At 41.6% G+C, this 13943-nt stretch overlaps 1 protein-coding gene across 4 annotated transcripts in view; it reads right to left on the bottom strand.

Annotated features, from left to right (window-relative positions):
- The window catches only part of mgl (low-density lipoprotein receptor-related protein megalin), a 729243-nt gene that overhangs the window by 7159 nt on the left and 708141 nt on the right, over positions 1-13943 (bottom strand). For all 4 annotated transcript variants that reach the window (XM_080281751.1, XM_080281752.1, XM_080281753.1 and 1 more), the window contains 4 exons: positions 12319-13374; positions 10992-11144; positions 7362-7620; positions 4895-5003 (listed from right to left, as the gene is read on the bottom strand). In XM_080281751.1, the coding sequence (XP_080137877.1) occupies positions 4895-5003; positions 7362-7620; positions 10992-11144; positions 12319-13374 (1577 nt within the window). The remainder of the gene's footprint in view (positions 1-4894; positions 5004-7361; positions 7621-10991; positions 11145-12318; positions 13375-13943) is intronic.

Raw genomic sequence — 13943 nt, 5'->3', positions numbered from 1 at the left:
GCCTCCAAGTCGCCCTGTCCCCCGCCATTTCACTACCCTGCTCCCAACTCACACCCCCCTCTCTCATATACCTCTCCACCCCATCCCTCCATCTCATCCTCGGTCTCCCCCTCCCTCTTCCACCCTCCACCTCACTCACATACACTCTCTTCGTCAGTCTTTCACCCTCCATCCTCTCCACATGGCCAAACCACCTCAGTGTGTTCTCCTAACGCTTCCTATCACATCCACATCAACACCACAACGCTCCTTTATATCCTCATTCGTCAGCCTGTCTCTCCACGTGACTCCACAAGCTCCTCTTAAATAACTCATTTCCACTGCTCTCACTCTTGACTTGTGTCCTTCCAACAACGTCCAAGCTTCACTTCCGTACGTTAGAGTTGGTATCACAATACTGTCATGTAGTAACTTTTTACTTCCATGCTCACTTCCCTGTTTCTTATCACTGCTTTCAAGGAACCAGCAACCTTTCTTCCCTGCTGTACCCTTTCAAGCACTTCACCCTCCAAACCTCCATCCTTACTCATCACACTACCCAAATACTTAAACGTACTCACATTTTCCAATTCCTCACCATCCAACCTCGCTATACATTCACTGACTTCACCTCTCTCAAAGACCATCACTTTACTCTTCCCTACATTCACCTTTAGGTTCCGTTTCTTACACACTCTCTCAAACTCATCCACCAAGCCTTGCAGCACCCCTTCATCTTCACTCAACAACACAGTATCATCTGCAAACAACAGTACAGGGAGTTTCCAAACACTATCCTCTCTCACCAGGGCCACTCCAACATCCACTACCCTACCTTGTACCTCTTTTATTACCCCATCCATGTACAGATTGAACAACCATGGAGACATGACACATCCCTGTTTCAAACCAACTTTCAAAGAGAAAAATTCACTTAGTTCACCATCCACACGCACTGCAGCCTTAGCACCATCATACGTACTCTTCACAGCATTCAACAACTTCCCATCTACTCCATATATTCTTAACACTTTCCACAATCCTTGTCTATCCACCCTGTCATATGCTTTCTCCAAATCCATGAAAGCCGCATACAACTTCTTTCCCTTCTCTAGAAACTTTTCCACTAAAGATCTAAGAATGAATATCTGATCTACACAACCTCTTCCCTTCCTAAAGCCTCCCTGTTCTTCTCCAACTAATTTCTCTGTTCTTTCTCTAACTCTGTCTATAAGTATCCTACCATACACTTTTCCTATTATACTAAGAAGACAAATGCCCCTATGATTACCACACACTTCTTTTTCCCCTTTTCCTTTGTACAAGGGAATAATTATACCTGACTTCCAATCCTCCGGGACTCCACCTTCCTCCCAGGCCAATCTGCACATCTTCCACATCCATTCTACTACTATCTCTCCCCATGCTTCAGCATCTCACCACACACTCCATCAATTCCTGGGGCTTTCCCGATTTAACTTTCTTCATTGCTTCCACAACCTCTATCCTACTGATTTCTACCTGTCTTCTCACCTCCCTCCTTCTCCCAGCCATTCCCCAGCCACTTATACTCGCATTACTTCCATCCTCTACGTTCAACAATTCCTCAAAGTGTTCTCTCCATCTGCTCACTTTTTCTCCCTTCTCCACTAGTAATCTACCATGTTTATCTTTCACTCCCCTGCTAACTTCACTTCCACCCTGTCTTACTCTTTTCACTTCTCTCCAGAACATTTTCTTACAGTCCCTCCACTTTACACTCAAATTCCTTCCAAATTCCTCATCCACTCTCTTCTTACTCTCTCTTACTAATCTTTTCACCTCTCTTCCTTTCCACATATAACTCTCTCTTCTGCCTCTCAACTTCTTCCACGCCCCTATTTCTCATCCATTCATTGTATGCTTTCTTCTTTTGTGCCACAGCCTGTTTCACCTCTTCAGTCCACCACGCTGTTCCTTGCACCCCCCTCCGTCTTCTCTTCCTTCCACACACCACATCACATGCTGCACATATTTCTTCTGTAAATATCTTACACACACCTTCCACGTCTCCCATCTGCTCCAATTCATATTTGCCCAATCGTTCCTCCACTTCTCTCTTATACTCTGCCTTTTTCTCATCCTCTTGTAACCTTTCCACTCTCCTTGCAACTACTCCTTCCTCTCGCATTTCCCTTCTTCTATTCCTCCATCTTACTTGCATCCTAATTCTGGCCACCACCAAGTAGTGGTCAGAAAGGCCACTCCCCCAACCTCTATAAACTCTTGCATCCAATATACATCTTCGCATCCTTTCATCCACACACACACATAATCAATCATTGCCTTCCTTTCGTTCAGATCACCACCCACCCTTCTCATCACTCGCCATGTATACCTGTGGATCATTTTATGCCTGAAGAGGGTATTGGCTATTACCAACCCTCCCAGCACAGATGTCCACTAACGCACTCCCATTCTCATCTATCTCAGCAGGCACACCCCACTCACCAACTATTCCATCCACCTTCACATTACCAACTTTACCATTCATATCACCGATCAAAAACACTCTCTCATTCCTTCCAAACTTTTCCATGCACACTTCCACATTTGTCCAGAACTCTTCTCTCACTCTTCTAGCACGATCTTGCGTTGGCGCATACACACACACAATCGCCCACATTTGTATTCCAACTTTCAACTTTACCCACACAATCCTTGACCCAACTGATCCATACTGTCTTATGCTCTTCTTCCATCTTTTACTCACAACTATACACACTCCTTCCTTTGCCCTCTCATTCTCATCTACTCCTGCACATATACCCCATCCATACTCCCATTCTCTCACACTTTCTCCTCTCCATTTTGTTTCAGTTATTCCACATACATCCACTTTCGCATCCTCAAGCACCTGGACAATCTCTCTCTCTTTCACCTCATCATTCGCTCCTCTTACATTCCATGTACACATTACCAAGTCCTTTGTCCGGTCCTGGGTCGTCAACGTTTGGTCAGTCCTTGTCCGAGGCTTCTTGTTTGTTTTTTTAGTTAGTTGTTTTCCGGGGAGTATATATATACTGTAAATATACTGTATATATATCTATATATATATATATAGATATATATACAGTCGACCCTCTGTCCTTGCGGTTCCTCTGTTTGCGGTTTCGATTGTTCGCGGTTTGTCACCAGAGAAACCAAATCACCTTTTTTGAAGTCCAGAGAAAAACGGAAACACATTCACGCCACACGCTGCATACCGCAGATTATTGTATATTATTGTATAAAGTACAGTACAAGAACAACACTGTACACTGGAAGTGGTGGAGGAAGTATTTATGAAACATGTTTTGTTTCTTTTCTGCAGTGGTGTGACGACTGCAGTGGTTACCATGGTAACGGTGGTGGAGAGTGAGAGTGTAGCTGTGACGAGCAGTGTGAGAGGCCATCCACCTACGCAATTAAACAATTTTTTTCATACTTTAATTATATTTAAAGTGTTTATTGACATGTACACAGGGGTTTTCTTTCATTAAAGAAGGAAATGGGGGGCTAGGGGTGTTTTTAGGGGGGCACCAATTTTCCATGGATTTTCGATCTTTGTGACCCTGCGAAGACAGAGGGTCGACTGTATACAGTATATATATATATATATATATATAAAACCCATATGCGCCCAATGTCCTCAATATGAGACAGGGGCATTTTCAAAATTCGGTAAAGAAGGGAACCCCAGGGTTGGGACCTATGAGCTTCATGACTATGAGCTGACAGGCGGAGGGTGGTACGTCTAGCACCCTTCCAGCAAAATACCTCACATAGGAATTCCGGGATCCAGTGGGTTAAACACTGACAGATCTATCAGTTTCTTTATCCCATTTGCTCCTGGTGTCCTCAATACAGGATGAAACTGGGCATTTTCAAAATTCAATAAAGAAGGGAACCCCAGGGTAGGGACCTATGAGCTTCGCAACTATGAGCCAACAGGCTGAGGGCGGTAAGCTACTGACAGATCTATCAGTTTCTTTAAATATGAACTTTTATCCATCCATCCATCCATCATTCAATCATATGTTGCCCCATGAGAAGCACAGGAGCCCGGGGCTAGGCAAGTTGGTCTTGACATTAAGGTGAGAGTGACCAGCCTAACTCATCCCTGAGTGGCATTATGCAAGCAATAAACCTCAACCACCCCTTGGATATAAACCTACACAGGCCCATTCCTATTGAAGTGCCTTAATTACCCACTAAACCACCAGGCGCCATACTTTGGTTGTGGTTACCACCCAGCATAGTAAATGGTTTCCTGATGTACAGAAAACCATTTGGCTGGTTACTTAGCGTAGAGCCACCCATAGTCAGAAGGAAGAGGAAAGGATGAAGGAAAGAAGGACAGAAGAGGGAGTGTAAAGTCACCCATAGACAGAAGGAAGAGGAAAGAATGAAGTTAATGAAGCCAGAAGAGGAAGGAAGGAAGGAAAGAAGGAAGTGAGGAAAGGGCAGGCACCCAGGAGCAGCTCTACATCGAGTGATGCACAATGAAATTCCCAAAATCTGAATTTCAAATATAAAAGAAGAAAAAAAAGAAAGGTTTTCCAAAAGAACTCTGACAGAGTCAAAACAATATATTTACCTCCAAAAATTAAGTCATGGTGTGCTTAATCTTTTTTCCTTTTGTTTTTTAACTGCCTGAGGAAATAAAAATTTACTTTTTAATTTTCACAGTTTCCATAAAAAAGATGGTTGCTAGACAATAAATTAAAGCTTGGATACAGTGATTACTTATGGAATGCCAACCACATAGATGTCCACTGATAGTAATAATGGAGAATTCCAGGCTTCTGAATAAATTTAAATTTTCAAAAGCCTCTTGATCTTGGCCATTTTGGATTTTGGGAATTGTAATGTAATAAAAGAAAACTATTCTTACCCCATTTGCTCCATCTGAAGGAGCCATGAAAGAAGGAGGCCCAATTTCTACATTGGTGCCTTGCCGGAACACCACACTGGAACCAGGAAGACCTCGGCCCTTTAGCGTTCTGAAATTATTTGAGAAATGAAAGACATACTATGATGATTTATTAAGATATAGATGGGTAGGAAAGAAAACATCAAACTGGAATAGTGGACATGATATTTTTTTGGTGATGATTACCACATAGTTGGTAATCTATCTATCTATCTGTCTCTTGCCAGACGCCTTAATCCTGTAAGAGGTGGCCACAAACAAATCACCTCCATGTTGCCCTGTCCCCCACCATTTCACTGCCCTGCTCCCAGCTCACACTCCCCTCTCTCATATACCTCTCCACTCCATCCCTCCATCTCATCCTTGGCCTCCCCCTCCCTCTTCCATCCTCCATCTCACTCACATACACTTTCTTAGTCAGTCTCTCACTCTCCATCCTTTCCACATGGCCAAACCACCTCAGTGTGTTTCTCCTAACACTTCCTATCACATCCACATCCACACCACAAAGCTTCTTCACTTCCTCATTTGCCCAATTTTCTTTAAATTTATGAATGTAAGGATTAAAAAGGGCAGTGTAAACATTATAGAGGTATGTTCTACATATATGGTATCTGGTATGGAGTTAATATGTATATTATTTAGTTGGATGAAAATTGTGAGGGGTCAGTTCTGTGAGAGATCTGATTCCAATGAAATTTTTTCATAAATGATGATGATCATTATTTTTTATTTGGTTGAAGCACGATCCTCCCAACCTGAGTTTCTACTTAACCCCATGAATCTGGTGATCTCATTTTTTGTCTCTTCTTGTTGCTTCCAGGCAGTGTCATTCAGCCTAACGAAAGATAAACTATTTCTTATAGGCAATATGTGTGGATGGCTATGCCTGAAGTGAAGTCAGAATTTCAGAACCTTGAATGGTGAGTAAATGAATGCTTGGCCTGTTTCACTGGGCATGCTGCTGATTAGTTCTCCCTCTATAAAGCTTTCCTTTATTCTTGCTTTCTGTATCTTCCCTCACACTACCTTTGGATGGAAAAAAGAGATGGCATGATAATGGTGAATGATGGTGATAATGATCTCATATAATGAAGGGGTTATTGAAGGCTATATCTTACCCCTCATTATCAAAACTTCCCCCCTACACTAAAGATTTTGTAGCAAACACTACTATAAAAATATATAATTGGATTTAAGTGATTAAGAGGAAATCTTCAGGCATACCACAATAGTTAAGAGGAATACAGTTTTAACACATGTCTATGGTTAAAGAAGACAAAGTGCAGCCAGGTTTACCTTTGAGAATATTGGTTTATGCACTTTTCCCCAGTTCCATTTTCTGCATAAATGGCAGTTCTCCTTTATGTTGTACCATATAAAAAGGAATACAGTATTGTACTCTCTTACGCATGCCTGTGGGTAACCTTTGTGGTTTGTGCAGAGGATATAAAGGGGTCTCCCAGATGTGAGCTAATTCTTGATTTTTGAACATCCTGAACTAGTTCTGTTCTTTAATGGAAAGGGTACTGTAAAAAACTAAGAATATAATAGGAATACATATTCCTTTGGAAATAAACACCAAGAACACCTCTGCAGCATTCATCCTCTTGCTGTGACAATAAGATGAAGCATATTAACTTTTGACTGTTTTGCAGAAAAAAAAAAAAAAATGGTGACATCAGAGACCAGAGTGTCTCCAAGACTTAACAGAGGTAATGCACGCTGCCCTTACTACCCAGTGGTGCAACAAACACTAAGTGGGATGATAGGAGAGCCATGGCATATTGTGGAGCTGAAGATGAGGAAAAAAATAGGAAAAAGTGTGCAATTCTGAGGGTGCTCCTCAAGGTGCAAAGATTAAAGATTTCATATTAAAAGCAATAATGTCCTATGCACATGTATGGTTGAAAAAAGAAAAAAAAAAACATACTAAAAAATTACAAACATACATTCATCATTTAATCCTGTGTTGCCCCCTGAAGAGCATTGGAGGCCAGGGCTAGGCAAGTTGGTCCTGATAATTAAGATAAGAGTGACCAGCCTCACTCATCCTCGAGTGGCATTACATGAGCAATAAACCCCAACCATCCCTTGGATATAAATTGACACAGGCTCAATCCGGTTGGAGCGCCTTAATTACCCACTAACCACCAGGCGCTGTACTTTGGTTCTGTGGTTACCACCCAGTGTGGTAAATGATTTCCTGGTGTACAGGAAAGCATTTGTCTTGTCACTCAGTGTAGTGTCACCCACAGACAGAAGGAAGAGGAAAGAAAGAATGGAAAGAAGGACATAAGAGGAAGGAAGGAAAGAAGGAAGGAAGAGAGGAAAGGGAAGTTACAGAGAACAGCACTACGTCAAGTGAGGAGGATGGTGAGCGCCCTCACCTACCACCTACTAAAAAATAACAACAATAATATCTTACATGTGTCTACGGTTAAAGAAGATATAAAGTGCAGCCAAGGCTCCCAGCACAAGTATGATAAGCACGATGGGCACAATAACAGTGGCTGGAGACCAAGGCTGCCGAGATATGTAGCTGCGTGCCACGTATGTCTCACACAGCTCCCCAGAGTAACCATCTCGACACTCACACAGCAGAACATTAGTACTGTCATTTAAGGTGCAGATTCCACCATTGAGGCATCCACAACCCAGTGGTTTGGCTTTCATGGGTTCATGTGCTGAAAAGGAAGAAAAAAGTGAGAGATATCTTGTGTGTGTGTGTGTGTGTGTGTGTGTGTGTGTGTGTGTGTGTGTGTGTGTGTGTGTGATTCACATAGGAAAAGAGTGTCTGAATTTCAAATTTTGATTTAGATACTAGACACAAAGTGATTAACTTGCCTAATGATAGTTAAGAAGAAACTATGAATGCATAACTCAGTAGTAGGCAGAATGCAATATGATTACCACTGTTATACACTCACTGAGTAGTCCAATATTTTATTAAGCATAAACCACATATGCACTATTACATCTGTAAAGTTGTTGAGGTGAATGAATTGCATAAAACATTAACATATAAATGTTTGCTGTGCAAAGCATATTACACAGTATGATATGTAACTCTCCTAGCAAATTACCATCTATCATTCAGTCCTTTACTACCCCACCAGAAGCATAGAGGACTAGGGTCAGGACACTCAGTCTAGATACTTAAGGTGAAAGTGGCCAGTTGCTATCCTCTTGCTGGCATTATGTGAGCAGTAAACCCCAACCATCCCTCAGGTGTAAATATTCATGGGCCACATATGGTTGGATTGACTTAGCCTGTAATGGGGTTGTATAAAAGCCCGTGTTGCATAGAGGAAAAACGGGGGATCCCCTCTTTAGCTCAGTGATAACATGCGCGCGTGTCAAGCGCGGGGGCCTGAGATCAAATCTTGGCCAGGACTGTGTGATTAATTTGTTAAGTTTCAATTTGGTTATTACATTGGTTGGCAGCAGTGTGGGATGTGAGGCAGGGCTTGGAGGGCAATGATGTTGCTGGTTAGTTGCCAGCATCCTAGTTCTTACATCCTGGGGGTGAGCTGTCCGGTGTGGTCCACAGCGCCCCCAACGGTGGCCTCCGATGCTATGCTACCATGTGTTCGAAACTGGCCAAATTAATCACCAAAGGGAGAAAAAGAGTGATGTAATGGGGTGTAAAAAACCCTGCGTTGCTTAGAGGCAAGTGAGGATCCTCTCTTTGGCTCAGTGGTAACGTGCACGCGTATCAAGCGTGGGGAACTGAGATTGAATCTCAGCCAAGACAGTGTGGTTCATTTGTTAAGTTTCAGTTTGGTTATTATAAGCCTACTAAAGCACCCAGTATCCATCTGGTTACATGGTTACCACCCACTGAATACTGGGCTACAAGAAACCATATGGCTTTTCACTCCATGATGTCACTAGAAGGAAGCTGAACATCAAGTGAGTGGACAGTGGCTGTCCATATCAACCTGCTAACACATATTAAAAAAAAGAAAGCAGCAGATATACAGTACAGGGAAACCCCAATTTACGATGCCCCTAGAGGCAATACCCCAGAATAGTGATGGGGGTAGAAATAATACCCTACCCCGCCTATCGTAGGCCTACTTCTGGTTTTGCGATGGGTTTTGATTATTTTTGTTACCACTTTTGATGATATTTTAGACTTAAATTTAATGTTTAGGTTGATTTATAAACTGTTTTTAACTTAAATTAATGTGTTTTAGTCATAGGTGGAGTGAACATTGTCATTTGGGGTACAGATTTCTCACCCATCAGACATGATACAAAACAATATGGACAACTAGGCGAGTAAACAAAGAATATTTCATGTTTGACCATCGAACTGTCATCTGACCTATCATGGAATACATAATAATAATTTTAAATCCATCCATCCATCCATCATCCAATCCTACATTGCTCCAAGAGGAGTGTAGGAGCCCGGGGCTAGGCAGTTGGTCTCGACATTTAAGATGAGAGTGACCAGCCTCACTCATCCCTGAGTGGCATTACATGAGCAATCAACCCCAACCATCCCTTGGATATAAACCTTCACTAGCTCAATCCAATTGGAGTGCAATAATTACCCACTAAACCACCAGGTGCCAAAATTTGGTTATATGGTTACCACCCAGCATAGTAAATGGTTTCCTGGTGTACAGGAAACCATTTGGCTTGCCACTCAGTGTAGTCACCCACAGGCAGAAGGAAAAGGAAAGAATGAAGGAAAGAAAGACAGAAAAGGGAGTGTAAAGTCACCTGTAGGCAGAAGGACAAGGAAAGAATGAAGGATAGAAAGACAGAAGAGGATGGAAGGAAAGAAGGATGGAAGTGAGGAAAGGGCAGACACCCGAGAGCAGCAATACATCGAGTGAGTGGATGGTGAGCGCCCCCACCTACCACTTATAAATATCAATAATTATGAGCACCAGACTCCTATGCTTCTCACTGGGCAATGTAGGATTGGATGATGGATGGATGGATGAATAATTACGAAAACCTTAGAGAGTTGTTATTTCATGCATTGATGAAAACTGTAACATCGATAAATCATGTGTTTACATTCGGGCTGTTCAAGGAAAAATGCTTTGAAAATACAAAGGAATTTCTGAATAAATGTTGGAAAATAAGAGAAAAGAAATGAAAGGAGCTCAGCAGCCTGAACAGTAACTAAAATTACATAAAGATGGGCTGTTGTAAAGGTAATCCTGATCGCATTATTGATTGATAAATCATGTTTATATTTGGGTTGTTCAAGGGAAAGCGCTTTGAAATTACAGAGAAATTTCTCAACAAATGCTGGAAAATAATAAAGAAGAAATAAAGAAGCTCTGCAACCAGAGCAGTAAATTAAACAACATAAAGAGGGGCCTTTGAACAGGCTATCCTGATCACATCATCATTCGATAAATCATGTGTTTACATTCGCGCTGTTCAAGGGAAAACGTTTTGAAAATACAAAGGAGTTTCTAAATAAATGTTGGAAAATAAGAGAGAAGAAAATAAAAGAGCTCAGCAACCAGAACAGTAACAAAAATGACATAAAGAGGGACCGTTGAAAAAGCTGTCCTGATTGCATCATTGATCACTTTCCCCGTCATGAGAATTTCCCGTCAAAACATCAGCAATTCTCCATCACAATAATTTGCATCTTGGATGATTCTGCATCATTCATACATTATTATTATGCATAACAGATGTTTATATAATTGTCCTGGGACATCTGATGGTGGGATTGCATACATTGCTGCTGCTTCTTCTCTACAGAATTTGAATGTGAGTCGGCAATCGCATTCTTCAGTGACCTTGACTGGGTACAAGTGAGACAGGCACTGGTTTTAGGCTTAGGTTGGCTTCTTTTACAGCTGTTAGGCCATTTAGATTGGCTTCAAACTTTTTTTGACTCATTTGGGTGGGTTTTGGACTTTGATGGGGGTAAACCCAAGGCTCAAAAATGCATCCCTATGCTTTACATGTTAAATCTACCCTAAGATGCGATACCCCACCTAGTGATGGGTTTTTACTTAACCAATTGCATCAATAAACCAGGGTATGCCTGCATCCTACACATGGTACTTACGTGCATCACAGTTGGGATATGTGTTTTTGACTCCTTTGTTGTCTGGACAGGCACACTTATATCCACCTGGCACAATAAGGCACAGATGGCTGCACGGGGTATCTCGCACACACTGGCTCATTGTGCTGGTGTTGTACCGCTTGTCCGCATACACTGAGAATGGACAGTGATGATTGTAAAACAGCAAGTTTTTATTATATGTTGGTGATGTATTCCAGAATATCCCCAAGTTTTCCATACAAGTAGTACTGTAAAACTGGGGGAAATGACACATCAGGGTAATATGTAACAATGGAGCTTTAATTGGCAGTTTTTTTTTGTAAATTAATATGAACTTGACTGCAACGGACAGTGTTCAGAGATGACATTTATCAAGGACTTTGTATTTTACAAGGCATAGTCTACAAGCAGATGAATATTAGTTTCTTGTATCACGTGACATTTTCCATAAATCTTGCAGTCTCAAGACAATATTATTCACCTCAAGACAATCTGAATTGTGGTGGTTGGATATGATATTCATTAAACCACAAAAAAAAAGGAAAGCAACCCCCCCCAAAAAAAAGGGCTTTCCTGTGTTGAATAAAACTGTAGATAACAAGGATAAACTAACCAAATACATCACTGGAGTGCAAGAGCTAAATGCCTGAAATTTGACTGTATATCAAGAAATACAAAGACAGAGATGCAGACCAGGAAAGTGTCTCATACTGACAACATAGAAACACCAGTATGATGAGTCTCACTGTGAAGTCTCCTCTATAGTTTGCTCATGTAATAAAGTGAAAAGACATCATGTTATGCAATAGTAAAGAAAGGCCTTGATGTACATCAGGAATGCATTGCAAAAAACAGTATCACAACTTTTTCACATAACCCGTACTGTAAATGATGTGGTTACATGAAGAGGATGGAGAGCAAGAGACTAACGAGGAGAGTATATGTGCGTGAGGCAGAGGGAAGGGGACGCCGAGGATGAGATGGAGGGATGGAGTGGAGAGGTATATAAGAGTGGGGTGTGTAAGCTGGGGGAAGGACAGTAAAATGGTAGGGGACAAGGCGACATGGAAGCGATTTGTTTGTGGTCACCCCTTACGGGATTAAGGCATCTGGCTATGGTCACATAGATGGATAGATGGTTAAATTAAACTTATAGGTAGCAAGAGAGCTTTAGCAGACATTAATTTTGTAGATTACTGTGGTTTTTACTGAAAAGGCAACATTTAAAACAAAGGTAACTTTCTGTATAATGATGACCTACTGTATCATACCTACAGAAAACAACTACCTTACAATATGCAGTACCCAGTACTGTATTGTCACTAACCTTTGATGCTGGTTGGATTGGCAAATTCTCCAGGCAACTTTACAGGAACTCCTCTTCCAAACTTGTCCATGCTGTATATCTCTCCTGAGTCTCGAGTGACCCAATATATACTTGACTCAAACACATCAAGGGACAGTGGATGCTTCAAGTAATTCCCATAAGCAACAAGGGTTCTTCTGGATCCATCCTCACGCATCATCTCAATTTTATTCAGTTTGGCATCCACCCAATATATCGTGTGTTCCATGGCAAAGTCAATTGTGAGCCCTGTAGGTTGGCTGATGGCATCTGATACCAGGATTCTTCTTTTACTGCCATCCATCCAAGAAGTCTCAATTTTGGGAATGGAACCAATGTCAGTCCAGAACATGTAGCCATGGTCAGGGTCAACAACAACTGATGTGGGATCTTCTAATCCTGTGGCAATTACGGAATGGCGATAACGACCATCAAGTGTAGAGACTAAGATAGACCCTCTAGGCTTGTTACCAGTGCGATCTGTCTCACTCCAGTACAGATTCTTGCCTGCCCAGTCCACAGCCAGTCCAGTGGGCTTAGCCCGACTTTTTATATCTAGGTTTTGGGCATACCCTGTTGTTACGTTTGCTCTCTCAGGGGAGCCTGGGAGATATGACCGTTTAATAGTTTTTCCATATGAGTCAGTCCAGTATACAATACCAGATCGTGGTTCATAGTCTAGCGCTTCAATATTGTCTCCTTTGATAACATTCATTGCTCTGTTAGCTGTCAGATTAAAGGCTCTAATCTCTGGACTATCTGAGTAAATCAAAGTAATTGACCCCTCCTCTAGGCGACACACACCATTGATCTCAGCTCTAAAGCCTTCACGGCAGGAACAAGCATGAGTTCCATTCAGGTTTGTACATAATTGTGAACAATTATGTGTAAATTCTGCACACTCATCAATATCATTACAGACTTTTGGATTATCAGGAGAGATTCTGAAGCCTCGCAGGCAATGACATACATAGCCTCCATCCTTTAAATCTGAGCAGGATTGTTCACAACCACCCACTGTGCAGTTGGAAGATGTATCTGTAAATGATAATAATTGCATTTTTAATATAAATAATTCAAATAAAATGCTTATAATGTATAGCTATTCATATCTCCATTAAAAATGACACCATGTGTCCTATTTAGGAAACCCATATTGAGGCTGGCCATGGTACAGCTTGATGCTTCCTATGGAATGAAAGCTAAAATAAGTACTAAAACCAGCTAATTACTCCCCAACAGTTGCTGGAAGCTGTTGGAGAAAAAAATCTCAAACATGTAAGAGATCTGCAACAATGTAAGTCTCATCACAAACAAGACATGAACATCTGGAATATTTGTATTCCTCCTGACACCTCTCACAACATACCAATGCAATACAACCCTCAGCTCCTGCCCCTAACACAGATTCCCAGTTCTATCATTGCTGGGGACTTTAATGCTAGTACAAACACAAGAAAGCAACCACTGAGGCCTCAGCACTGCAGCATAGTTCAACATGTACATTCTCAGTGACACCTCACAATACACCAATCATATATCTCACGCCAATCACTCTGCTCCCTCTCCTCCCAAATGTCATGCACCAGACATTACAACATCTTAAC

Source organism: Coenobita brevimanus, chromosome 91 (assembly GCF_032717465.1).
Source record: "Coenobita brevimanus isolate Jiangsu-jjx chromosome 91, ASM3271746v2, whole genome shotgun sequence".
Taxonomy (NCBI): Eukaryota; Metazoa; Arthropoda; class Malacostraca; order Decapoda; family Coenobitidae; genus Coenobita; species Coenobita brevimanus.
The sequence above is the reverse complement of the archived record's forward strand: the minus strand, read 5'-3'. Positions and strand labels throughout refer to the sequence as shown.